The following is a 27,124-nucleotide window of genomic DNA, read 5'->3' on the forward strand; positions in this document are numbered from 1 at the left end:
AGCATGGTGGTGCAGCGGATAGCATTACCACCTCACAGCTCCTGGGTCCCCAGTTCAATCATGAGCTCAGGTTCCTCTAGGTTCTCCAGTTTCAACCCATTTCCCAAAAAAGATATTGGTAGGTGGATTGGTGACTCTAAATTGTGAAAGTGTGTGTGAGAGAGAGAGAGAGAGAGAGAGAGAGAGAGAAAGAGTCCCTCTGATAGGCTGGCATCTCATCCAGGGTGTATTCCCTCCTCACACCCAGTGCTCCCAGGATAGGCTCCTGATCCACCACAACCCTGACCAGGATATTACTGAAGATGAAATGATATCACAGGTCTAGAAACATGTAAACATGTAAAAGCCAGCACCATTACATTCATGTAGACAGGGCCAGTGGTTGTGATAGCTGGCCCAGAGCTGACCCAGCAGTAGCCCAGTGTGGGGTGGTAATCTTTACCGCAGTAGCAGTCCTGGACGGTTTACACCATGAGGAAACGCTCCAGGCTTTAAGCCCCAAATGGATTTTCCACCCTCCTGCTTCCAGCTGGAACACGGTCCTGGATGCAGGAGAGAAAAACGGGGGTTTAGCCATTCGTGCACTTGCATCTCTTTCAATTCTGTTTGTTAGTCTGTGTTTTCCATGTGCTCGGTTTCCTGTTACTTGAAATTGTGACTACTGGAAATCAGATCATTAATAATTAGGGGAAAAAAGCAAGACTGGGTGAAAGGGCAAGAAAGAACGGCAGCTGTGATCTTCAAAGCTTTGATCATTCTCCAAATCACGGGACACTGTCGTTTGAAGGTTTTTTTTTTTTATTATTTTCTTAGATTGGGTGCCATTTTCAGCTTGGACAAACATCTATCTAGTCCAAAAACTGCTGCTTCTATACATATTTGCCTGTTTCACAATAATCCAACAGTTGAAGCTCTGAGGCAATCTCCACACACACACACACCCACACGTGCACACACACACACGCGCACACACACACCACCACCACCACCTACACAACCACCACCAGGCTGGGTCTATATTGTCCTCGCCCCTGGCAGCCTAAGGGTCCACCCCCTCTCTTCATTCACAATGGTCATGTGATGTGCACTTTCAGAGTACAACAGCTTAGTGAGAGCTCCCCATTCATTTCCTCCTGAGTAGCCCAAGAAGGAGGAGGGAAACGACAGAGGGAGAGAGAGAGAGAGAGAGAGACAGAGAGAGAGAGAGGTACAGACAAGAGTCTGACCGCACAGGAAAACAAGACAGAGAGAGAAAGAGAGCTAAAAGGACGCAATAAGGATATCACTTCTTGATCTCACGCTCCGAGACTTCAGACAAGGTCAGTTCCTAAAATCTCTACTGCATTGCCTGCTTCTTTCTCTCTCTTAGCTGTCAGCTGTCATTTCACTGAGTAGCCTGGCAAGTCTCTTCGTAGCTGTCGTTTATGGACAATCCTCAAACTTGAGTGAAAGAATTCAAATCAGATCTTCAAATGACAAATGGCTTTGAAAATATATATATATATACAATATATAATACAAATAATATTTTTGGTCTGCGCATTCTCTACTGTATTCTTGACTAATTAAATATTAATTATTAATTAATTTATGACACTTGAGGTCATATGACCACGTCATCAATTTGACTCAAATAAACAAGCAGCTTATTATAATTATAAGAATTTGTCATGATGTTACAAATTGTGAGTCACCAGAAAAATCAAAAAATTTTTTGACCTATAGATGTTTCTCACTATATTATCACTACCACACCAATATGTACATTAGTTATAGATTTCCTCTGAACGATTTAATATTGTAGTAAGAATACACTAAACATGCATATATGAGGCACATAGACAGCTATGTATACATTTTATGCACTCTGTGTGAACCCCCCGCAGTGCTGCTCTTCCTTTCACTCGCTGGGTGATAGTTATGTTGGATCCACTCCAAATACCAAGAACGTTTCTTTAGAACAACAAAATCTGCGGCGTGATGAAGACTGGCCTCTCCACTCAGCAGAGTCAGTAGTATTTACGTGGAAGAGTGGTGGAAATAGTGGGTTTAGTGCATGGATACTCTAGCTTAAAGGGTCATTCTGTGAAATCTCAAAATGTTTCTAGATCTGATATAATCATATAATTCCAAAGATGCCTTAGAAAAAAATAAAATTTGCAATATAGTAATGCAACATATTTGATCAATTTCTTCATTTCAAGCTTGTGTTTACATTTTTCTGGCCCAGAAACTAGCTCTGCTCCCAGCCATGCAAACATTTTGGCAAACAGGTCTGATAGAAATCAGATCTACCATGTACAAAAACTGTTGAGAAGAAGTTGCCAAGATCCTCAGTGACAGTTTACACTTTTCTGGTCCAGAAATTAGCCCTGCCTCTAGCTGGAAAACAGCTGCCACTTTTTCCGAGAAGGAAACTTAGAAGACATATGATATGACACAAGAAGTGGGGTTGGTTTCTAAATATTCTAGGTCTCTAAATATTATAAAGTGTTCTTTTAAATTAATGTTATCACACTAGGACACCTGAGTTGCCTTTCTTGCTTAGCTGAACTTCGTCGAATGATGTAGCAAGGTAACATAGCTAGTTAATGTTAGATAACATTAGAATGTAGGATGAGTGAAAACATAGGCATAAAAAGAGGGTTGGTCAAGTACAGTATTAATGTTAAGTTAACGTTGGCTAACTTAGCAAATAATTGTAATATTATTGCCCCATTTGCCTTGATTCAGATTTTCTTGTACGTATAGTATGAAAATGCTCATTAACTTTGGAGAGATGTTCTGAGCTTCCTGACACCCGCAGCACCATAACGTTCCCCATTTTATACCTATTAGCGTAGCTGTACTGTCCTGTCTGGAGCTGTGAGTTATAACGTCCGGTCATGGGGCTCGAGAGGCTCAAACTTGCTTGGCCTGCTCTTCTTTGACAGCGTTACACATCTGAAACAGCTGGAACGTAAGCAAACATTCACTGTGTCTTGGACTTCTGCTGACCCTGTGCTGGCCTAGTGTTCCTTGCAGGTCCACCTCTGGCGGGATTGTTGTTGTGGTTGGGTTACACGTGTACAATGAAGGAAGAGGCCAAAGGTCAGGGAACATGGGATGAGTGCAAACACAGGCATGATGAGGGGGCTGGTCAAGTATGTCAACATGACTAGGATACAGAGGCCAATGTGGACCTTGTGCTCTGCAAAACCATTCACTGATTTAACTCATTGGCTAATTATCAATCATGTCTTGAGCTACATCTTCAGAGCATGAACATCTGCTGCACCAAGGATTCCCAGGTGTAGGAATAGGAAATCTTTATTATAACAAGACGGAACGCTACCATTTATAGGGAACACAGTTTTCTTTGAGTTTGTTGCAGCTGTGGCACTGCTGTTGTGTAACTGTCCTTGAACTCAGATTCTTGCTCTTCTTGATACGACGCACGACACGGAGACTATGAACTGGTCTTGGCTTGGATTCGAAACAGAACATATGATGCTTGATTTCTCAAGCTTTCTCGGCTAGAGACTGGTACTGCGTCGGATTCCTCTTGTTTTGGCACACCCAAATGATTCACACACACAATCATGTTTGTCTTACTATCTTCATAAGGACCTTTCATAATTATAGACATAATTATTAATGCAGCTAATTAATGCTATGCCTACAGTGCCACAGTAACCAAAAGGAATCTTTTAGGCGCTTTTCATTGATTTAAATAAAAGCAGCTTTCCTTATAGGGAGCTCCCCGCTATGTTACAACTGTCAGATATTCCTATCCTTGTGGGGACAATGTCCTCACCTAGCTGTAAAAACATGCCCTCACATACACCCCCCACCCCCCACCCCCCCACCCAACACACACACACACACACACACACACACACACACACACACACACACACACACACACATAGACACAAATGTCTATGACTCACAGACCTACTGAAAACAGAGTGGCAGAGTGATTTGTGTAGTGTACGGGAAATAGGGGCTCTTCGTGGCGACTGCCAGGCCCATTAAACAGAGCTCTGGAAAGAGCCGGGGGCCAGAACAGCACAGCGGATGCACTTCCTGTGGCCGAACTTTGACCCCTTGACTCCCAGGGCCCTCCTGGTGTTCAAGTCAAATTGCACACATCACCCGAGGACAGGGGAGCGCTGAGAGAGAGAGAGAGAGAGAGAGAAACAAAGAGACAGAGAGAGAGAGAGAAAGAGACAGAGAGAGAAACAGAGAGAGAGCTCCATGTGGAAGGGGTTACTGGTTAACAGTCTGTTACTGATCAACAGCTGTGTTCTGCCGAGTTGGCATTGTGATGGTGGTGTGAGCGCGTCAGTGTGCATTTAGGGTTTCTCTCTCTATATCTCTCTGTCTTCACACACACACACACACACACACACACACACAGATGCAATGCAAATGAAAAATAAATGCTCTCACTATTCCACTGTCGCATTTCTCTATCTCTCTGTCTCTTTCATTCTTCTCTCCCTCCCTGTTTGCAGCTGCAGTTCTTCCAGCAGTGCAGAGGGCAGGAGTGAGAAAAACAGCCCTTGCCCAGGACTCTAAGAGTTTGTGTGTGTGAGTGTGTGTGTGGTGCTGAAGGAAAACACAGCTGTCTGACTCGTTACGGCTACAAGCCTGATAACGCTTGCTTGCTGAAAAAGGGTGGCGAGACAAAAAGAAAAAAGTTTTCATAAGAATGACTAGTGAAACTCGAGGTGTCACTAAAGGTGATATTGGGTGCAGCAGAATGTGTTGCAGACTCTTTTTTGCAGTTGTTATTAGTGTCGTGACTTTTTTCTCACTTCTCCTCTAGTCTCCTAGCCCAAAATACAAAGTTCCTGTCATCCTGTCTCTTCCTCTTCTGTATGAGTGTCGTTTCTCTTCTCTTCTCCCAGCGGTTTAGCATGCCCAGTCACTGGCACTCACAATGCTGCACGAGTGTTTTCTGGCATGGCTTTAGAAGAAGCCCAGGCTTTCCCACAATGCCGAGGACAGCTGTGGAGGGCCAGCCACTGCCCCCCAGAGCCTGCAGAGCCTGATGAGAATGTGCACAGATCTCTTCCAGCTGTGCTAGCAGACCAGACCATACGCTAGCACCTTTTGGTCGTTTATGGTCATGCACAAAGCAAATATCTGTCCTCATCAAACGAGGTTGGCCATTTCAGAATAGTTTCTAGTTTGCAAGTCATTCCACTAATTGGTAGGGTTAAAAAGTCGATGGGTCCACAGTATATAGATTGACTCTAGTGCTGTAGATGTCAATAGAAAATTGTCCAAGGATGCCTTCATTGTTGAATCTTCATTGGTTTGGCATGAGGTCACTCACTTAGCTTGAGTGAGTGAGTAATGTCACCACTTGTAATTCTGAAGTGGTTGGTATGTTCTAGGGAAAAAAAAAATTCTCTGCCATTTTATGAGCACCTTCATGTTTTTCATGGTCCTCTTTGCACCATTGCACAATATCGCCAAACACTGATGTCCTTCAGTCATTGCGCAATCCTGGCCCTCTGATAATAAACAGTTTGACAGTGTGCGGTTCAACAGTTCAAGTCAAATTGCACACATCTGTCTTAGCCCGTCCAAGGGAACACTAAAGAGGCAGCCTCAGATCTTTCTGGCACACGGTCTTCGTGCAAGAGCATACGGCAGCACCAGATCCAGCCTGGGCCCAAGAGGCCTAGAGGGAGAATGGGCTTTTTGTGCTGATCTTAGATCAGTTTCTGACAACCCCAATCATAACCTCATTATTGTAAAAGAAACACGAGAACTCAGAACAGAGTGTTGACTCTGGTGACAGGCAGGGTCGTGATGAAGAAATGATCTGCATAAAAAGCCATGGAAAATGTCTTGTTCAAGCTTTTTGGATTTCAGCATGACAGGAAAGACAGCCTTGTGACATTTTTTTTTGTGTGTCAGTCTGGAGCACATCCTGTCAGCTCTGATGAGTTTACTGTAAAAGAGAAAAAGCTATCAGTCTTACTGTACCACTGTACTATGCTTAACAGGCAGCATGCATCCTATAAAAGCCTCCTGCATACTTTCAGACTCCAGGAAGCTCGACCTGCTCTCAGACAGGTTGTAGGGTGTCTGTGTGACTACGCAGACAGATAGAAACCGAGTTTTCGGGCCATGTCCCAAATCAATAGCAGATGTGAGAAGGGAGTGTGTTTTGGCTAGCTCTCTTATAGGGAGAGAGAGACATCGAAAGTGCAGAAGCTTAATTTCAGAAGCAACTTAGTAAATCTGCAGGAGATAGTCTCAAATATTTATGTAGTGTCTTGGATGACAAGTGGGGACTATTTAGACAGTGCTTTCACTGTAAGGCAAGAAGGAATTATTTATATAGCAATACGAAAACCCATCTGTTTTAAGGTCCAGGATATTATTATGTTTATTATTGTATTCATAATGAAAACGTTTTTTATCGGTTCTGGTAACAGCTACAAGTTTTGTGAATCTATGAAGTTATAATTAAACTCTAAAGAAAGGTATTAAAATGTAAGAAATATTGTGTCCTCATCTGTTGGCAGTATTCAGGGAGTCCTTAAAACCAAAACAGAACGGCTTTTGTTACAAAAAACTGTAACATTTTGATTTGTTATTTTGGTTCTTATTGTTGTTGGTTGCATCCAAAAGCCTTTCCAGTTATTTCTTGGACATAGCGTATTGTCTCTCATAGAAAACAGACAGTGAAATAGTGCACCTCTCTTAACACACACACACACACACACACACATACTGTGAGGCTGAGCAGTGTCCTGGCTCTGCCCGGCAGCAGCCCCCATCCGACTCGAGTCATCCGCCAAGGAAAACTAGCGCCGCTGAAATGGAAAGTCTGAAGTCACTCTGGGTTTTTTTTGGCGAGGTCTGATTACGCAAAGCAGGAGAATCCAGCAGGAGAGGTCTGCGTGTTCCTGAATGCAGGTCCAATCCGGGAAGTCCGAGACATCTCTGTTATCTGTCACTGACATCAGCTTCAGATAGCATGGGCTCCAAAGTAGATCCTTAGGTAGACCTTCAGCATGGAGTCAGGGGAGGTTTGGGGTGGCCTTGATCTTAGATTATGACTATAAGATCCAGATCACTCTGTGCTGGAGATGTTTTATGACAATCCAGTCTTATACTCCTAGAAAACAAGGGTTACTCAAGGTTTGTTTTGAGAGTTAAGTAATTCTTTGCTTTTGTAAAGGGATTCTACTTGAATCTCTTTCTGACAGGCACCTCTGTTATAGCAATGGACATACTATACATGGAACTTTTACGGCTTCCCTTAGAAGCCAAAGAACCTTTGAAGCTTTGATATTTAAACTTTTTTCAGAGTGCCTCATGTGTGACCTAAACCATATAGGAACATACCATTATGCAAATGAGATCATGCTAACTGATGCTGATCTAAAGTACACTTTAACAAAAAAAAAAAAAAAAAAAAAAAGTTTCTCAAGCATTCCTAGGAAACATTTCTGAAAGGGAAAACATCTGTTGTAGAATTATACGTAGAGAGTTATATAAGGATTCCCACAAAGAGACAAACCAAAGAACCCTTAAGGGTCTTAGATGGAACTTTAAAGTATAGCTTTTTTAACTACATTTTTACACTTTTTTTTGCACTTTCTTTTTCACAGTTCCATTTGACAGAAGTTCCATTCTGCTATGGCCAGATCAAACACACAGTCCAATTTCCATTTACACTGTTATCTGTCGCTGACACAAGGGAGATTATTGAGTAGAGGTGGAGTAGGTTGTGTTTATCCAGGAGGCACAAAGCTCAAACTGGTTGTTGGCGGAGCAACAGCGTGGAAGGAAGTTGTGCTGACCCGACTGAGGTTGTGCACTCTGATGAAACTGACCATCCCCTTTACAAAAAACATTGACTCATTGCTTTCTTGTCTATGTGCAGTTCTCTGCACTTTGAGCCAAAAGATGACTTGCACAGTTAAATCTCTGTTGGCGAGTTTATCAGACTAGGATAAGGCGTACTCCTGGAATAAAAATGGAGTTTGCAATAAGAATGCTTACTCAGATTAGTATGTTGACCACAACAATTCAATTCAAACTAATCAAATGCTGAACTAGGACAGATCTCAGTATGTACGAAAAGCTGACAACACTCTTAAGTCGCTAATTTGTGAGAAGCATTTCTTAACCACATCCGAGATTTGTCTGGTTCTGTGAAGTAGCCCCTGATCCTTTCCCAAGTTGAGGCTAAAGTGGATTTTGTCCATCTTTGACTTCCATCACTGACATGTCATGCCTCATTCTGAATGAGGTTGATCTTGGCCAGCTGTTCCTTCACCAAAGCTTCTCCCTCATCAAAACGGGTGCCAAAGAAAATCTCTCCTTCCCACATAGGCAATTCGATTCCAATCCTGATCCCAACCTCAGCCTTTCATTGATCCCTTCCCTTCCCATTAATGCAAACCTGGTTAGCCATTTGTAACCATTACAATGTCACCGTCCGCGTGCTGATCCTGTGACTAATGCCGAGAGCCCGCTTCCTGAACCCTCGCAGTGCCTGGATATGGCAACAAACCCTTAGAGTGGGGATTTATTGATGCTCTGGGGTGCATTCAAGCCTCATCTAGGTTGTATGAGGTGTTACAGAGGCACAGCTGTGTAACATACGGCTCTCGCAGACGTCTACTGCAAGATGGAAGGCATGATGCTGATGGCTGGCCTGAGGTAAGGTGAGCTGCCTTAAAATGACATTCCTCTGGTGAATATGTACACCATATGTATCAAGAAGGATTATGGTGCTATTAAGGTTGGTTTGGGTGTTCGCTAAACACACGCACTTACTTTTTGGAGCTTGGGTCAAGGAATTATAATTGTTGTGCAGCCATCCAAGACCCCACCCATTTCCTTTGACATCCTGTCTGCTTCATTGCACACACACAACAAAATCCAGGTCAGCAGAGGCCAAAGCAGTCAGCATGTTTCTGCCCTGGGTCGCTCCTGAATCAGCGAGCATGGTAGAGAATTGGACGCAATCAACCATGGTCATTTATCACCATCCTACTGTATATGCTGAGCTGTAAAAGCATGGCTGACCTGCTCACACACCCCACCCCACCCCACCTCTGAGGCATGTGTGGCCAGTGTTTATATGAGGGGCAGCTTCTATTACATTTATGCCACAGTTTAACATTCATAACGAGGCAATGATGGCAAGCACACAGTCCAATAATTTAATCTAAATTGCAAAATGAATAGTTACATAATAATAGTAATAGTGCTGATAAAGGTGGCATTGTGGTTGCAATAGCAAAGTTCCTGAATTAGCACACTCTTTGCAAACAGGTAAATGTCTGTCAGAATTGTAAGCTGAGGAATTCTAGTATTGCCATTTCATGCTTTAGTTTGTCTCTTTGAATCAGACTCAAAAAGCATTTTATTGGCCAAGTAGGATTTCACCAAAACTGGATAGTTGAAGATTGGAAAAAGGTCATCTGTGAGCCTGTGCCCACTGTAGCCTCAGATTCCTGTTCTTGGCTGACAGGAGTGGAACCCAATGTCTTCTTCTGCTGTAGCCCATCCAACACTAGGTTCGACATGTTTTGTTTCCTGAGATGCTTTTCTGCTCATTGTGGTTGTAAAGAGTGGTTATTTGAGATACTGTAGGCTTCCTGTCAGATCAAACCAGTCTGGGCATTCTCCTCTGACCTCCGTCATCAACAAGGTCTTTCCACCTGCAGAACTGCTGCTCACTGATGTTTTGTTTGTTTGTTTGTTTGTTTGTTTTTCACACCATTCAGTGTAAACTCAAGAGACTGTTGTGTGCAAAAATCCCAGGAGATCAGCAATTTCTGAAATATTCAAACCAAGCTGCCTAGCATCAACAATCATGCTAGAGTCAAAGTCACTGAGATGACATTTTTCCCCATTCTAATGTTTGTAATTCTAACTGAAGTTCCTGACCTGTATCTGCATGTTTTTATGTACTGCACTGCAGCTATTACTGGCTGATTGTACAGGTGTAAAGGTGGCAGTATTAAAGGGACTTAAAGTGAGAGTATATAGAGATAGATATGCAAAGATAAATAAAGATAAACCTATACAATCACTTTAATAAAGATAAATATATACAATTCTTTAAGGGGGAACTCTTAAAGCTTCTATGCAGAACACTTTAACAGAGGGTTTTCCTTTTCCTTGTTTTAATTGTGGTGGAGATTTTATTACAAAAATGTCAGAGTTGTTATAGTTGTTCTTTAGTTATTATAGCTATAAACCTGATTGAATAATTTGCTATTATTATGCAAAACCAAATCCAACGTCTGTGTACATTTTATCACAGTGGCATTGGTTTGGGTAGAAAGTTCAGGAATAAAAACCTTTAATGGCACCAAAGAAATTAATATAATGTTGCCTAATGTACCTAATATTTGAAATGCTGCATTATTGTAATTTTTTATTAAAAAAAAAATCTGCTGCAATCATAAGGGGCTATGAGGCATTGGAACTGAACAGTGGAAGAGGCTCCTGGCTGCAAAAAAAAACAAAAAAAAAAAGAACTTATTTAGTAGGTGTTGGAAGTGTATAGCTGAACCTAATGACATTTCAGTAGTATTTGTGCCAACACACACAAACACACACACACACGTCTCTGATCTACATTGTGGATAAAATCAGAATGAGACACACAACATATAGGGCGAGTCGTTATTACACATGACAAGCAAATTCAGGTTAGGTGGAAAGCTTAAATATCCAAACATCTCACTTAAGCACTACTGATTTTATGAGCTCCATGACTGTCAAAAGGATTCATAACATGACTCGAACAGTTCATTACACCTTACCAGCCCTGCCGGGTCTGGCTTGTCACATGCTGTTAGACTAAACACTCGTTCTGAATCTCTCTCTCTCTCTTTCAATTTATCTCTATTTTACTCACTCATTTTTGTTTTTATTAGGTTGTCTATGTTCTTGGGCAATATTTTGCTCTGATTTTCACATAATCATTTTGTCACTTCTGGTGAACAGAAAAACCAACAAGTCTCTTTTTTGTCTTGTGTCCCTGTGTGTGTCATGATCAGGATGTTGATGCTGGACGGGATGCCTGTCCTGAGAGTCAGAGCAGAGCCCGTGCAGGTGCAGCGGCGGGTAAGCAGCTTCACGTTCACTAAAATGTTATGCCGTGACGTCACTGACGAAACATTAGACAGCTAAGAGTTATTACTTAAAACTGGATGAAAATCAGATGGATAGAGATAATGACTTTTCAGATGTACCCAACAAATTGCTTGAAGTGCTACCATTAAGCTAATTGTTATCATAAAGCAGTAACATTAATTAATATACCCATGAACATTAAACATTAAACATAATTTTGAAGCATTAAAGTGTTTTAAATGTCCAAAACATCACCCTTAATCTCTACTTTCATTAGAAATGCCAGAAATGGGCAACACTTTTGAAAACACTCCCAAGTCTTCCTGACAAATAGCTAGCAGCTAATAAACTGCTAGTTAATATATCATTAGCGTACTAAGCATGATTCTGTTACTCAGTTATAAAACAAGCATGATTTTGTTATTAAATTAACTTGTCTAGCTAGCAACTTCTTTAGCCAGGTGGTTATGTAGCTGCTAGTAAACTAGCATACATTTGTCACAGTCAGATTTCAATATCTGTCTCCATTTACATTGTCATTTTCATAGCAACGTATTTAATAACAGCCAAACCTCTGGAAGTATACTGTTACCACAGCATCACAAGCAAGATTTTGTTACTCAGTTACATTAGGTATGTTTGCTAGTCAGCTATTTGCTTACCTAGCTAACCACCGCTCCAGGTCAGTTGCTAGCTAAAAAAGTAAACTAGCATATATTTGTTGCAGTTGGATTTTAGTATCTGAGTCTTCATTTATTTATTTATTTATTTATTTATTTATTTATTTATTTATCTGTTTAACAGAAGCCAAACCGCTGAAAATATAAAGTTACATTCAATATGTTTGCTAACCAGCTTACTTACCTAGTGAACCACCTCTGCTGGTAGGCAGCTAGTTAACTGCCATTAAACTAGCTTGCATTTGTCAAGGTCAGATTTCCATATCTGACTCAATTTATGTTGTATTTTTTCCCCAGTAACTTATTAAACAACAGCCAAATCTCTGAAAGTATAAAATTACCATAAAATAACATGATTTTGTTTCTCACTTATATTAGGTATATTTGCTTGTCATATTGCTAGCTACCTAGCTAACTGCCTGTTTAGATAGACAGTTAGCCACCTGCTAGTAAACTAAGCATTTGTCAAAGTGGCATCTCAGTATCTGAGTCATTTTTATGGCAATTTATTTAACAGAAGCCAAACCTGGGAACATATAACATTAACATAATAACAAGCATGATTTTGTTACTCAGTTACATGAAGATATGTTTGCTAGCAAACTACCTCTCTAGCTATCCACCTAGCTTACTTGTGTCACTTACTTTGTTGTGTATCTGAGTCTTTTTGGCAGTTTATTTAACAGCAGCCAAACCTGTGAAAATGTAAAATTAACAGAACAAGCATGATTTTTTGTCATCAGAACATTAAGTAAATTTGTTAGCCAGTGTACCTAAAGACTAGGTGGATAGCTAACTGCTGGTAAACTAGCTCGAATTTGTCACAATGAGATTTCAGTATCTGACTCTTGATTATGTGAAAAAAAAACAATCTTTTCAGTGATATATTTAACTGCACCAAAGCCAAGTGCACCAAACTATTTTGTTCAACAATAACATTAGCTGGCTAGTTTAGCATGCAGGTTCTGTGGCTACTTCTCTGAATGCTGAACTGCTCATACTGAGAAAGTGAAAGTCTGTTAGAAATAGAAAAATGTGATTTTGGCACTGTGTTAGAAGTATTTACACAAATACCGATCTATATAATCACCCATCTAAAAGAAGAAAGCTTTTAAATTTCACATTTTTTATTAGCATGTGGCACTGAATTCCATATTTTTGTCGACATCCATACAAAACAAACACAAAAGTTTAGCATTTTCTAAATAGGCCTGTTACTATTAGTTCTCCTTACCTAACCCTACCATTATTGTCTTTGGATATTTGGTTGGTTAATGTTTGTAGATCACAGAACACACTGCAGAGTGAGGACAGTGTGCAGAGACCGATCCCACCTCCCCCCATGTCTCTCTCTCTCTCTCTCTCTCTCTCTCTCTCTGTCTATCTGTCCCATTGCGTTCAGTGTTGTTTGCGTGAGGTTTTTGTGCGTGGGCTACAAAGTCCCGCATTTGAAGTGCGAAATAGCGGAGTGGACGGTTGAAGCATGCGTGTGCTGTTTGATCAGGCTCAGTGCCAAAGCATCTTTTTTTATTTTCTTGGAAACTTTGCTCCCCCCCATGCTGTCCAGAAGCTTTTTGTGTTCGGAAAATGAGCGGTAATAAGCAGGAGGAACCCCCTCCTTCGTTTTCTCTTCCGAATAAGGGGTTGGAAACGGGCTGTGTAGGAGGAGAAGAGGAACGATGAAGATGAGAAAATTAGACGAGAGTCGCCCGCGCGGGAGGGTGAGAGAGAGCGAGAGAGAGAGATATGAGGTTTCAAAACAAGTTTCATTTCAGTTGAGAAACCTCCAAGCCAGTCGACCGCAGGAAACACAGCGGAAAATTAAGGCACATTTTGTTTGACACTGTCTATAATGTGAATGTGAGTGCTCTAACAAATAAGCAGGGTTTGTTGCACTATAAAGATGCCATTTATAATGTTTAAAAGTGCTTCTAGACTTGGGGGAATCGTGTAATTTAAATGATACCCTGTGAAAAATGTGATTTGCAATTTCGTCATGCAATAGATCTAGCTAGTTTTTTCATTTCAGTCTTTTGTTGTTGTTTTTTTTTCTGGCCTGGAAATTCGCCCTACCCCTTCATCTTAGCTCTGCTTCTTTTTCTTATAATGCAACTCAAAAGGCATATGTAGTTTTACAAAGAGTGTGAAGTCATTTGGGGGAATGGGAAGGATTGTTATTCATGATGTTTTTTTTTTCCTTCACAAGCAGCAGGGAGGCCAAACCTTACAAATGGCTTCTTTAAAGTCATACAACTAAGTACAACTAAGTTGCCTTACTTGCTAAACTGCTTAACTGAACTTTGTCAAAGACGTATTTAGCAAGAACACATAACTAGTTAAAGTTTGCAGAGGAAAATTGGCTAGCTAACTTAGATAATGATTGCTCAGGTGATTCTAGACAATACAAGTGCAAGTTAATGTTTTAATATTTTTTTTTTGTTTTTAACAGGAATTTCAATTCACCCTACAAGCAGCAAAGGAAATTCATGATAGGAGTCATATTTAAATTACCTTTATTCCTTTCCTTAACAGTCTCCCGAGATCCGTGGCTATGCAGACATGGGCGTGTCGGTGATGGAAAGAAGGTTCTGGACTCATTCACCTGAAAAACGTTTTCCGTCAGACCTGTTCCAGATGCAGACCGAGCCTGTAGACCTTTCCACCAACAGATCCCGCTCTTCACCATCATCATCGTCATCATCGTCATCATCATCATCATCACCCTCCTCATCATTGCTGCGTTTCTCACCACGCTCCCCTCCAGTCTCATCCACCAAGTCTCCTTCATCATCATCTTCTTCATCATCATCATCGTCATCATCATCATTATCGTCATTATCGCTGCCCTCAAACTCGCCTCCGTCCGTCATAACTCCTGTGCCGCGATTAAAGATGTCTCCATCAAGGGTGGCGTCTCCACCCTCCATCGCTCGCAGGGGGCAGCCGTTCCTGCACATGCCCCATGTCATGTCACCGTGCCCTAGCCCCATCCACCTGCACCCCCGCAGAGTCCCCGTGGTGGTACAATCTGTGCCGCTGGTGTACGCCAGGGTTGGCTCACTGGGACCTGGAGGTCTCATGGCACCCATGCTGGAAGAAAGCAGGATACATGGAAAAGGTGAGACAGAGTTCAGCATAAAGAGAGAGACAGAGAGAGACAGAGAGAGTGAGAATGTATGCTTTTAATAGACAAACATGGCAGAATAACTGATGGTTCTCTGTATAGTTTACAGATTCTCAGCTCTTCCCCTTCCTCAACATCTGTACCTTTCCAACTCTGGCACTGGCTTTGACATTTGTTCTGTTTTACCCTCCCCTCTCTCTCACACACACACACACTTCCCCTTTTTCTATCTGTCTCACTTTCTTTGTCGTCTGCAAACTCCTCTCTGAGTCCTGCAATCTCATCAGTGTTAATGACACAACCCAGAACCCAACAAAGTGTTGAACAACCACCACTTCATTTTTGAGACTGCGCTGTGTTTCACAGTCCTTCTTCAGTCAAAACAAGCTGGGATAAAACCCGGGTTTATTTAAAGGTGCACTTTATAAAGTATCAACATGTTTCTAGCTCTGTAACAATCCTATAATTTCAAATATACATTAGAAAAATTCTGATTTGCATTATTGCACTATGCATTTTAGGCTCTGATTTATATTTTTCTGGCCCGGAAATTAGCTCCACCCCTTTATCTTAACAAGCATCTTACTAGGCATATGTGGTTTTAATGATTGTTTGGGGGGAAGGTGAACACTTGTCAATATTATTAATAAGATTTGCAATACACTTTGCAGAGAGCAGATGGCACTAAAGATTATGGACTGCTCCTTAAAATCAGAGTTCCTAGATTGTATGGTTTATAGCTGCTATACAAAGTGTGAATAGAAATACAGAAAAGAATATCAGTGTTTTTTAAAATACAATTTGACATTTATGTCCTTACATATTTTTTAGTATTATGTTTGCTTGAGTGTTTGATTGTAGGTAAGGATATCTTACCTGATATGTCGCCTTTCAGGACACAAACATACAGAAGGGCATACACACACACACAGATATTTCTCAGGGCAGTCTGCCTGCTTTTCCGCACGAGTGCTGTTTATAACAGGCTTAGTGGCAGTTGAGGATTTTCTCATTCCCTTTCTGTTTTTACCCTCGTTCTCTTGAAACAGAGCAGACAGAGGGGTTACCTAAGACCAACCTCCTGTAATGTCCCACACACTTTTATACACAGGCAGCATAATAATAATACATCTGTAAAAAAAATAAATAAATAAATAAATTCTTGAGGGTCTATGCCCTCTGCTGTGTCTAGAGAGGTTTCCATGGTAACAACGTTGAACAACAAGGCAACAAGGCAACAAGACATTAGCCACGACAATCCTGTAACTGTAAAAATCATTTTAAAATAATAACAATAATTTAAAAAAAAACAAAAAACAGACAGACACATCCGGCTACAGTTTCACAGGATGTGATTTATATGCTTTTGTGTTTACCAGGAAATCCTGTACCTTTCAGAGCACTAGTCTTTAGGTTTAGCATTAATTAGCTGAGTCACAGACAGTTATTAGAAAAAACCTGAAAGGAAAATCCCAGCATCTGATCATGCACTAAGAAATTCTTGCTAATGAAAGTTTTCTGCTTTCGATGTAAATACATTTTGTTCTTCCAGATAACAGCTTCATTTGTTTCAGACTACAGTAAAAAAAAAGATCAGTTGATCTTTGATCAGGATCTGAGAAATCATTTCATGTCACATCTGTAGGCAAAAACAATGCTGTTTGATTTTTTTAATTTCACCAGAGTAACTCCACATGCGCTTATAAACATGACTGAGGAAATTCAGACCAGGAAAATTTAGCAAAGATGTTAGCACAGTGTCAATCCTTAAAGATGAAGATTTGTGAGGTAATTTCTACATTTAAACCCTGAGTGTGTAAAGTGTAAAAAAATAATAATAATAAAATATACAAAAATATACAAAAATAAGTTTTTAAGAAACTCCCACGTTCTCCTGAAAAACACTGCTAGCATGTTAGCTAACTGCTAGTCAACTAGCACACATTTGTCACAGGTAGCCATGAGGAAGATTTCAGTATATGCATTGTCATATTTTCAGTGATTTATTTAGCCAAACCTGCTACAACATAATGTTACCCTAATACCCAAGATTTTTACGTTAGCTTAGGTAGCTAGATTAGCGTGCAAATTCAGTGGCTAAAGCTTTCAGTTACCACATCGTTACCAAGCAATTTTTGTCTATTTTTCTCAGGAGTGACAAACTGGTTAACTGCCCTAAAGTATAGTTTTTTTTTTTTTCGTTTTACTCTTTCTGTTTTAAACGTTAAAAATGTGACTTTTGCGCTATGTTAACAGAAGAGCCCAAACACCACTCTATATCATCAGAATCAGACATTTTAAAGACAAGTTAGCCATTTAACTTTTTTTACCAGATGCCAAAAAATGGAATTTGCGCCTGTTTTGTGGGTGCCCGTGTTCAGCATTGAATTTATTTGTTATGTCACACTCCACAGTAGTGGTTAAAGGCTCATATGAAAGTAGACACTCAGGGCTTTAAGAATTTGCAGTTTTTCATAAGTATTTCTTTTTTTACCTAGCCTACTAGGTTTAAATTTTATAATTTTATTATGGCAGTTGTATATAGTGTTTTACTATCAAAAAAAGCTTTAGATATGCTGTCTGTTTTATCTCTGTACCAGTGTAGAGGTGTGAATTGTTTGCCAAGCAGAAGGCTCGCACCCCTCCCCTTTCCCATCACCCTGCTCACCAGCAGCTAAAAACAGAGTCACGATACTCTATACACAGAAACCCAACAGTGTCCTGACTAATCTTATAACAGACTTGTGACAATAAAATAATTCATTTGTTTATACTGATTGAAAATGTCCGATAAGTCGATTTCCATTCTGCCAAAGGAATGGAACGCCAGTGTACTGCTAGAAAGTTAAAGTTAAGTTTTTGACAGAGGTATTTCTAATGTTTTTGATATTCTCATAAAGACATTATGAGATAAATAAATGAGTATAAATGATGAGTTTACAAGATGGATTAAGATTACTTTTTAGCAGTTTTAGTTATCTGTCAATTTTGTTTACTGCAGCAAAAATTCTCACAGTGACTTTTTTTTACATAATGTACATTCATATCCATACCACGTCTCTAACCCCGCCCACTTCATCCTCTTCTCCAGTCACACACAGAGTACCAGATGGACCATCTCCACGGCGATCTTTGAGTGACAGCGAGGACGATGACCTGCCCAATGTAACATTGGACAGCGTGAACGAGACCGGCTCTACCGCCCTGACCATCGCTCGTGCTGTACAGGAGTGAGTTTTACACACACACAAACACACACACACACACACACACACAATTTCGGTGATATTACATTTATACCACAAAAAAAGTTTCTCATTGGTTATTTGGATGGTTAATAGGTCTAGCTTTTTAAACAGGTTCTACTTTTCTGAAAGTGAAGCCTTTTTTCTTAGTTTCTACGAAGAACCTTTAACCTTTACCCCAGACTGACAAACCCAATTTTTTTCTTTTTTCATTTCTTTTTTTTAAGTTTACATCTAACTTTAGTGATACATTATTGAAAGACAAACTGAAGGACCATTTAAAGTGTTAAATGGAATTTTTTTCCCTAAGAAATGATGTATAGAAATATTTTCATACACTATTACAAAAAACAGTGCCTTAGTGGTTCTTTAGATAGGTAATGGGAAACAGTGTTGTAGGATTATATGTAGAATCTTTAAGGGTTCTCTCAGAGGGACAAACTAAAGAACCCTTTAGGGTGCTGGAGTAGGTTTTTTTTGAGAATGTCCTTACAAAAAATAATTCTCATGGGTTCCTTGGATGTTTAACAGTTAACAAAAGGTTGCTTAAGGGGTTCTACTTGGAAACTTGAATGGGAAACCCTCAGTTGTAGGGTTCAACCTAGAACCTTTAAGAGTTCTCCTAACGAGACAAAACAAAGAACTCTTTAAGGTGCTCAGTGTAACCTCTTGTTTGTAAGAGTGGATGTATAGTAATATTTTCATACACTATTACAGAAAAGGGGACTTCAGTGGTTCTTTAGTTAGTTAATGTTCAAGATGTTCAAAGGGGTTCTACTTGGAACCATTTATGAATAGGAAACTGTGTTGTAGGGATATGCATAGAACTTTTAAGGATTCCTTGAGAAGGACAACTGAATAAACCTTAGGTTTATTTGGCGTGGGTTTTTTCCAGGAGTGTACTCATGGGTTCTTTGTATGGTTAACGATTCAAGCTTTGTAAAGGGGTTCTACTTGGAAACTTGAATGAGAAACTCTCAGATGTAGGATTCAACATAGAATCTTTAAGCTTTCTCCTAAAGAGATAAACCATGGTGTTAGATAGATATTTTTTTAAGTGTACAACTAACTGCTTGCTTTTGTTTTTTTATACACTAAACAGTTCCAAAGGATTGTTTAAAGGGTTCTACTGAAAGCAAACACCTCTGTTGTACGATTCTACACAATAACTTTAAGGGCTTCCTTTGATGGCAAAATTGAAGAGTGTTTTAAAGTCGAAGCATGCTCAATAACAAAATAACCCTTGATCTAACTGTAAGTTTATGCATTTAAGGCACAATTAAGTGTCTGATTCAGAAAAGGTTCCAAGTAGAACCTTCTTGGAAATCTGTGCAGGTGTCACAAACACACGTGATAAAACACAGCCACAAGTGTCTGCAATTTATAATATGTACAAGAAAATCCATGATGATCCACAATAATCTGTCATTGTCACTGTGTTAGAGTTACGTACCACACCGGACAGCCTGAAACGTGGCGCGCTCCGAAATAAGAAAATAAACTCCCACTCTGTGTGTGTGTGCGTGCGTGTGTGTTATCTGGCAGCTTTTGTCTCTCAGTTTGATAGAATTTTGTGGAGACACTTTCCCTGTCAGCATGAATTCATCATCATTATAAATGGGCACTTGTGAAGGAATGGCAGATGTGCAGGTGTATGTGTGTGTGTGTGCGCCTAGCTTAGCCCAAAGGGAAGCTCATTAATAAAGAAATTCTCCCTGGAGGGTGACAGAGGCTCCTCCATATTCAGAATGCCCGCAAGGCTAGAGTGTTGCGGTGCGGCCGTGCCAGCTGATGGGCACACCAGGGGGAGGAAGAGGAACATGGCTGCCAGCGGTGCTGAGCTCTGTGCCAAGCCTCAAGGCAACAATGTGTTTGAATGTGTCATGGGGTGTGTGTGTGTGTGTGTGTGTGTGAGAGAGAGAGAGAGAGACGGAGAGAGAGAGAGGCCGGATGAGCTGGCTAATGCACTCTGCCGTTCCTTAAAATCATTGTTTGCTCAGGTCTCGGAGGGAGTGTGTTTCAGGGACACAGGTGCACGAGGCGACCAGGTTCATGTCATAAACTTGATTCACTTTTCCTGATCCTGGGTCAGCTGAACACACTGTACGCCATTGTCCTGTGTGTTAGAGACTGTGTGTAAACTGATCCGAGCTCAGTGGCACTGCCATGCACGTCCTCGCTGCAGGAAAGCCCCTTCCCGAGCCTCCAGAAGGAAAAAATTTTTAAACAAAAGACGGAACAAAAGAACAAGCGCCACCGTTTTTAGACGCCGTTCAGCTGCAGCTTCCCTCTCTCTCATTCAGCCTTCATTAAAAACACAGCCTGAAAACACAGAGTAGGACACAAACAACTCACAGATCACACCTCCATTCAGCTCACAAATCTATCAGCTCACACCTCCATCACCTCACAACTCCATCAACTCACCCCTCTTTCAACTCACCCATCCATCAACTCACCCCTCCATCAGCTCACAATTCAACTCATTCCTCCATCAACTCACACCTCCATCAGCTCAAAACTCCATCAACTCACAATTCCATCAGCTCACCCCTTCTTCACCTCACCCCTCCATCAGCTCATACCTCCATCACCTCACAACTCAACTCACAACTCATCAACTCACCCTTCTATCACCTCACAATTCAACTCACTCTTCCATCAACTCATTCCTCCATCAACTCACACCTCCATCAGCTCAAAACTCCATCAACTCACAATTCCATCAGCTCACCCCTTCTTCACCTCACACCTCCATCAGCTCAGAACTCCATCAGCTCATACCTCCATCACCTCACAACTCAACTCACAACTCATCAACTCACCCTTCCATCAACTCACACTTCCATCAGCTCACAACTCCATCAACTCACACCTCCATCACTTCACCCCTCTCCATCAGAACTTACTGAATATCTTATAATTAAATAAATTTATTACACTTTTAGACAATAAACTCTTCAAGGGTCTCTCTCCAAAGTTTTGTCATTACTTGTACATCCACTTCTTTTTCTTCTTTATTATATTACTAAAATATAATATAGTTACGTTTGTGAATTTGAATTCCAACAGTTATCTGGTGATGTCATAACAGGTTTCACAGCTGACCAATCAGGAGCTTTGATTATTTACTCAAACTTCTCTTTAGACTTTCTTTCTTTCTTTCTTCTCTTCATATTATTTCTGCCATTGTTTTAGGGCTTATTAATTAAATTAAAGTTTAATTTAAAAAACATCTTTCATCACTTTTAATTCCTGACCCAGTGTAACTGGCACAGAATGATTTCTTTCCTAAAGAAATCTGTTTGCTACAACCCTGACACTACACACTCACTCCTGTATGAAGGCTGAAAATCTGCTGATGATTTTCAAATCCAGCATCACGAAGATTTGAGGATCTCCTGAGACACGGACATGTCAGAGCCTCTTAAAGCCAGCCTGAAGACGGCCCTCTGCTCTCTCTCTGCTCCCTCCGTCATGTCTCGTGCTGAATCAGTGAATCATTTTCTCCTCTCTGTTTTGGGACAGAATGAGAGAAGAGAATATGTGGGAGTTGAGTGCTTCTTTTTTTCCCCTCCATCTCCTCTGGGCTCCCAGAAGAGTTCGAGCTGCCAACAGCCACAGGTGGTCGTTATCCCCTTTCCACATCACACACACACACACACACACACACACACACACACACACACGATGTACCCCTGTGGCCCAAGAGAAACAGGAAGTGAGTCTGCAGGGGGTGAGGAGCAACTCCCAAACTTCTCCAGATAAAGCCTGTCTGACTCAAACCACTGATCCAGGATCCATGGGCTGTGTGTGTGTGTGTGTGTGTTATTCATATGTACACAGATGAGCTGAGTTTGTTGTGTGTTTCTTGTGTTGCCCTGTACAGTATGACTTGCTCAGCGTGTGTTTGTGTGTGTGTTCTTGTTCGGACGTTGTTTACTTTGTTATTTTCATCTTTTCAAAGTTTTATGTGGAGATTGTTTACGGCTCTGGAATATTTTTATGGATACATACATCCCTTCTTCCTCTGTGAGTAGAGCTGGCTCAGGGAGGAGCTGGATGTTGGCAGATTAACAGCAGCGCAGCTCCCTCTAGTGACCGGATTTATTATTACTGCTAAAGCAGCTCCCTTGTTTACATTATAGTCCAGTGATGAACACATTCATGTTACAGTCACAACAAACCAAAGCTGGGATACAGGGTTAGATTACAGTACAGACTTGATTCCTGCTGCTGTAAGGGTGCTTTAGGAAAGATAAATCAAATGAGTAAAAATAGCTGTATTGGGTGAATAACATTTCTAATGTGTCGTTTACTTTTATCGAATTAAACAGCCATTAAAATGTTAAAGGTGTGTAGTATTACAGTATCAGTGTAATGCTTTTCTTTCTTTCTCTTTCTTAGTAAATGTATTAATTAATGTACTAATTTCCCTTTCTTTTATTTTTTTTCTTTCTTATATTTCTTTCCTTTAATTTGTTTTTCCCTTTGTTTTGTCTGTTTGTTTATATATTTCTTTCCTTTTTTCTCCCTTCCTTTCATTTTTCCTCTTTCCTTTATTCTTTCTTTCCTTCCTTTATATTTCCTTCTCTTTTTCTTCCTTCTCTTCATTTTCACTTTCTTTCCTTTTTGATCTTTCTTTATTCTTTCTTTGTATCCGTTTCTCTTTGGGGCTTTTTTCTTTCCTTTATTCTTCTCTTTCTTTCTTCTTTGTCCGTTTATTCACCTGCCAGAATTGATCAGTGATTTAACTTTGTCAACACTGCCTCCACTGCCTCACCTGGTTTTTTCCCCTCTTGTTTGTTTTCTCCTTCCTCTGTTATCTGTCTTTATTTAGGGATAAGGATCTGCCTACTTTCACAGTGTATATGGTCTCCCTCATCTTTATCATTTATTAATTTTTTTAAGTACTTAAAGTCTTGGGATGAGGTTTAGCCTGACTTTAAACCAAAGTGTTTCTCAGCATATTCTATATTCAGCACAGTAAAATTCAGTACCTGAAACATGTACTGTTTTATTACACTTCTCTTTCTGCACCTCAGAAACATGTACCTCTTAATCCTGTGCTATAATAATGATATATAGTAATGATTTTTTTTAAACATTGTCATTGCAGCTCCATGTTGCCGTTCAGCATCGAGAGCATGCGAAGGTCGAGGCGGCCCGAGTCTCCTGACACCAAGAGGAGACGCATCCACCGCTGTGAGTTCGAGGGCTGCAGTAAAGTTTACACCAAGAGCTCCCACCTCAAAGCCCACAGGAGGACACACACCGGTGAGTCTGAGAGAAAGCGAGAAAAAAAGACTGAGCAGTAATTCAACACTTCTCTATCAACTGTCTCTAATACACAGAGTGAAAACTATGAGAAGTGACATGTACTCAGGTTAGGGCCAGAAATAAGTCTTAAATACCAGGTGAAAGGATTAAAATCCTAAATACAAGGAGCAAAACAAAGAAAAAACAGAAATCCAAGGACACCACATACCTGGACACACATGACACAAAGCTTAGTAACAAAGGTGAAGAAATGCAAACTCGACCTAGCAAAGAGTGAGTGAACATGAGGAGTGTATATACACAGGAGTGTAATGAGACACAGGAGAACTTAATTAGAAATCTGGGCATGGTTTCTGACAGGGAATTCTGGGAATTGGAGTTTGTCTGAACCAGAGACCTTGTTCTAGTACCTGGTGCATTGCTTGCACTTATACATCACTTTTCTGAGCCTTTTTGCTCCACGCTACAGCCAATCAGAGGGTCTCAATTAGAAACGTCAACCATTTTTATTGGAAAGTCTAAAATTTTTATATATAAATATATAGTTGAAACTTGTTTGGCTTGATGATGATGTAGTCTGGAAATTACACACAAGGTAAAGGAAAAGCAGCAGTGCTGTGCAGCTGTGTTCTGGCTGGGGGCGGAGCTCATGTCAGGGCCAGAAAAATTAAAAATGAAGCGTTGAAATGAAGAAACTAGGCAGATGGATGAATGACGATGTTGGGAGTCACATGTCTTTTTATCATGGTATGATTATGATATGATTACAGGTCTGGAAAGAATTTTTAAAAATTACACACAGCACCTTTAAAGGGTTTCTATTAACCGAACAGACACAGCGCTACATCAGTTCCTTCAACCCATATAGATGCATTTTGTAGGATTTCAAAAGCAAATCTGATCACAGTTGCACTCTTAGCTTCTCTCTCACGTTCTTTCTCTCTCTCTCTCCCTCTCTCTCTCTCAGGTGAGAAGCCGTATAAGTGCACGTGGGACGGCTGTGCGTGGAAGTTTGCGCGCTCAGACGAGCTCACACGTCACTACCGCAAGCACACGGGGGTCAAGCCATTCAAGTGTGGCAACTGTGAGCGCAGCTTCTCTCGCTCAGACCACCTGGCACTCCACCGCCGCCGCCACATCCAGGTGTGAAGACACACACACACACACACACACACACATGGATGGACCAGTTTTAGGGGGCCAGAGTCAGGATGTTGCTCGGGAAAGGCTGGACCTTTCCCTGAATGTGCTCATGGTATTAGGAAAGTTAATAAAGTCATGAATGAAGAGTAGGAATGCTGATCAGTTTTTACTGTTTATATCCTGAAGAATACATTTATATCTGTATCTATCTATATCTATATCTGTAAGGAGCTGATCTTGCTGATCATGCACTCATATTCTAAGATATTACAAAGACTTACAAAGTATGAAGGAGAACAGAGAGAGAGAGAGAGAGAGAGAGAGATTATCAAATAATACCAGCGCATATTGCAGGGCATGTCAATCATAATCAGCATTTGTATGTAATTTCATTGCAGTTTTAAAACCCAGTTTAAGAATATTACACCAGTTTGTTTCAGCCAGTAAGAAACTTTAATGTAAATCGCTGTATTTTTTTTTCTGACTGTATCAACGTCAGTCGTGAACTGTGAAAAAAAACAAGGGCAGAGATACAAAATCAGATCACCTCTCCAAACTATTTCTTTGTTTCTCATCAACGTATGAGGACCAGATTGTGTCATTTTTTTTTTTCTGGAGATTTCATTCAAATCAAAAACACAAATGGATAATTAACAGGGTATAAACCTCAATGTGAACGAGCAAACGCTATTCCATCCACTAAATGTCATTTTCTAAAAAAAAAAAAAAAAAAAAAATCAGTGATTTATTTCCTGATGAAAAAAAATGAAACTTTGCACACCTTTGATATGGAGTGAGTGTTCACACAGATTAGACATGAGGTCATAACAATCCTTTTAATGCTATATTATTATTATTATTATTGTTATTATTATTATTATTATTATTATTATTATTGAATCCATGTACTGTGTTGCCTGAGAGAGAGAGAGAGAGAGAGAGAGAGAGAGAGAGAGATTCATTTTCATTTAAACTGCATAATTTGTGCACAAACATAGTGTAGCAGATGTCTGTACATTTAAAAAAAAATATCATGCTCTGTATGTGCATTTCATGTCATGTCATGTATTTGTTCAGTATTTTTATTGCACCCTTTTTTGAAAGTATGTGATGTCACCATTTATATATAAGTGTTGTATAGAGAAGCCCGATGACCGATAATCGAAAGCGTCATAGGGATCTTCCTTTAACCTTTAATCCTGTTTCTCAATTATGTATTTGTAAATGATGTTATTGTATACATTTCCCTTTTTTATATGGATTGACTGTGAATTTATACATAAATATATATATATGTTTAATGGATTGAATGAAGGCATGAATAAAAAGTCACTTAACACTTTAATTCGATTGCAGTCTTTTCTTTTTTTTAACTGTATTTATTAATCAGACTCATATTCACGGTAGTGTTTTTTTTAAAAAAAACTGTGAAGGAGAAGTCTGATAAAGCTGTAAAAGCAATCATTCACAATTCCCTGCACTCCACAGTTCTATTAATTCCTGCACTAATCCACATTCAGTGTTATAAACAGTGATGACACACTAATACCCTGTAATAAGTCTGCATATGCGATAGTTTTCTTTATTAAAACGCTTAGAGACTGGCCGTGTGAGGAACAAGTACTTGTATACTGCACCAGTAGGCAATGTAAGGAATAAAACACTTGGGGGTATGCTATTATAGGAAAGTAATCAGCAACATGGTGGTGTGTCATACACATCACAATGCCGATTATTACGATTTTTAATTCATTAACGAACACCACATCGACATTTCATATTGTCTGTGAAACAAGTTAGTTCCTGTTATCACTTACATTATAGCAGCTATAAACAGTCGTTCCCTCACCAGCCTTTCTTTTGTCTTTCTTGACGCTAATCATGTTTCCAAGAAACAATTAAACAATATCACGCTCGCCCTCATGCGGTTATACTGAATATCGGCACGGCTATCAGTCATAGGCATGAGTGCTGTAGCTAATCACAGCCGTGCCGATATTCAGTATAACCGCACGATTGCGAGTGTCATACTGCTTTTATTCAACAGCTCTATAAACGAGAAATTAATATCAATTGTAACTGATTGTATTTTGGATATAATCTGACTAAATAATTTGTTTATTTTCACTCAGCTATTAGAAATAGATCCTGAAGAAGCTACTTTCTAGCACATCGATGATTTGCTCACAATGATTTGTACTTTCCCATTAAAGATGCTTCTGGTAAAAATGGCTTCTCTTCTTCCTTTTCATTTTCTTCTGACCATCTTTCATATTTTAAGTCAGAAGTCATATTCATGAAAAACATTATTGTTTGCCGTGTCTGCTGACGATGTCGCTAATTCTACTGTAGTAACCGTTTCAGTGGGACTGATGCTAGGAAGTGGAATTTTACATGACGAATACAGACGAGTGGCGTGATACACACACTGAAATGTCCCAGACTGAATATAAGCACTGTTAGAGCACCATTCGTCCAATCAAATTAGTGGACCGGAACTAACTGTTGTATAACCAAAAAAAAAAAAAAAAAAAACATTA

At 40.1% G+C, this 27,124-nt stretch overlaps 1 protein-coding gene across 1 annotated transcript; it reads left to right on the forward strand.

Moving 5' to 3' along the window:
* The first annotated feature begins 1,074 nt into the window (after nucleotides 1-1,074).
* Nucleotides 1,075-25,929, forward strand: klf12a (Kruppel-like factor 12a). Its single transcript, XM_026932034.3, has 6 exons — nucleotides 1,075-1,319; nucleotides 11,037-11,103; nucleotides 14,325-14,910; nucleotides 18,008-18,146; nucleotides 23,281-23,438; nucleotides 24,409-25,929. The coding sequence occupies exons 2-6, from the start codon at nucleotides 11,038-11,040 to the stop codon at nucleotides 24,588-24,590; spliced, it is 1,131 nt and encodes a 376-aa protein (XP_026787835.1). The 5' UTR covers nucleotides 1,075-1,319; nucleotide 11,037; the 3' UTR covers nucleotides 24,591-25,929.
* The last annotated feature ends 1,195 nt before the right edge of the window (nucleotides 25,930-27,124 follow it).

This window comes from Pangasianodon hypophthalmus, chromosome 26 (assembly GCF_027358585.1).
Source record: "Pangasianodon hypophthalmus isolate fPanHyp1 chromosome 26, fPanHyp1.pri, whole genome shotgun sequence".
NCBI lineage: Eukaryota > Metazoa > Chordata > Actinopteri > Siluriformes > Pangasiidae > Pangasianodon > Pangasianodon hypophthalmus.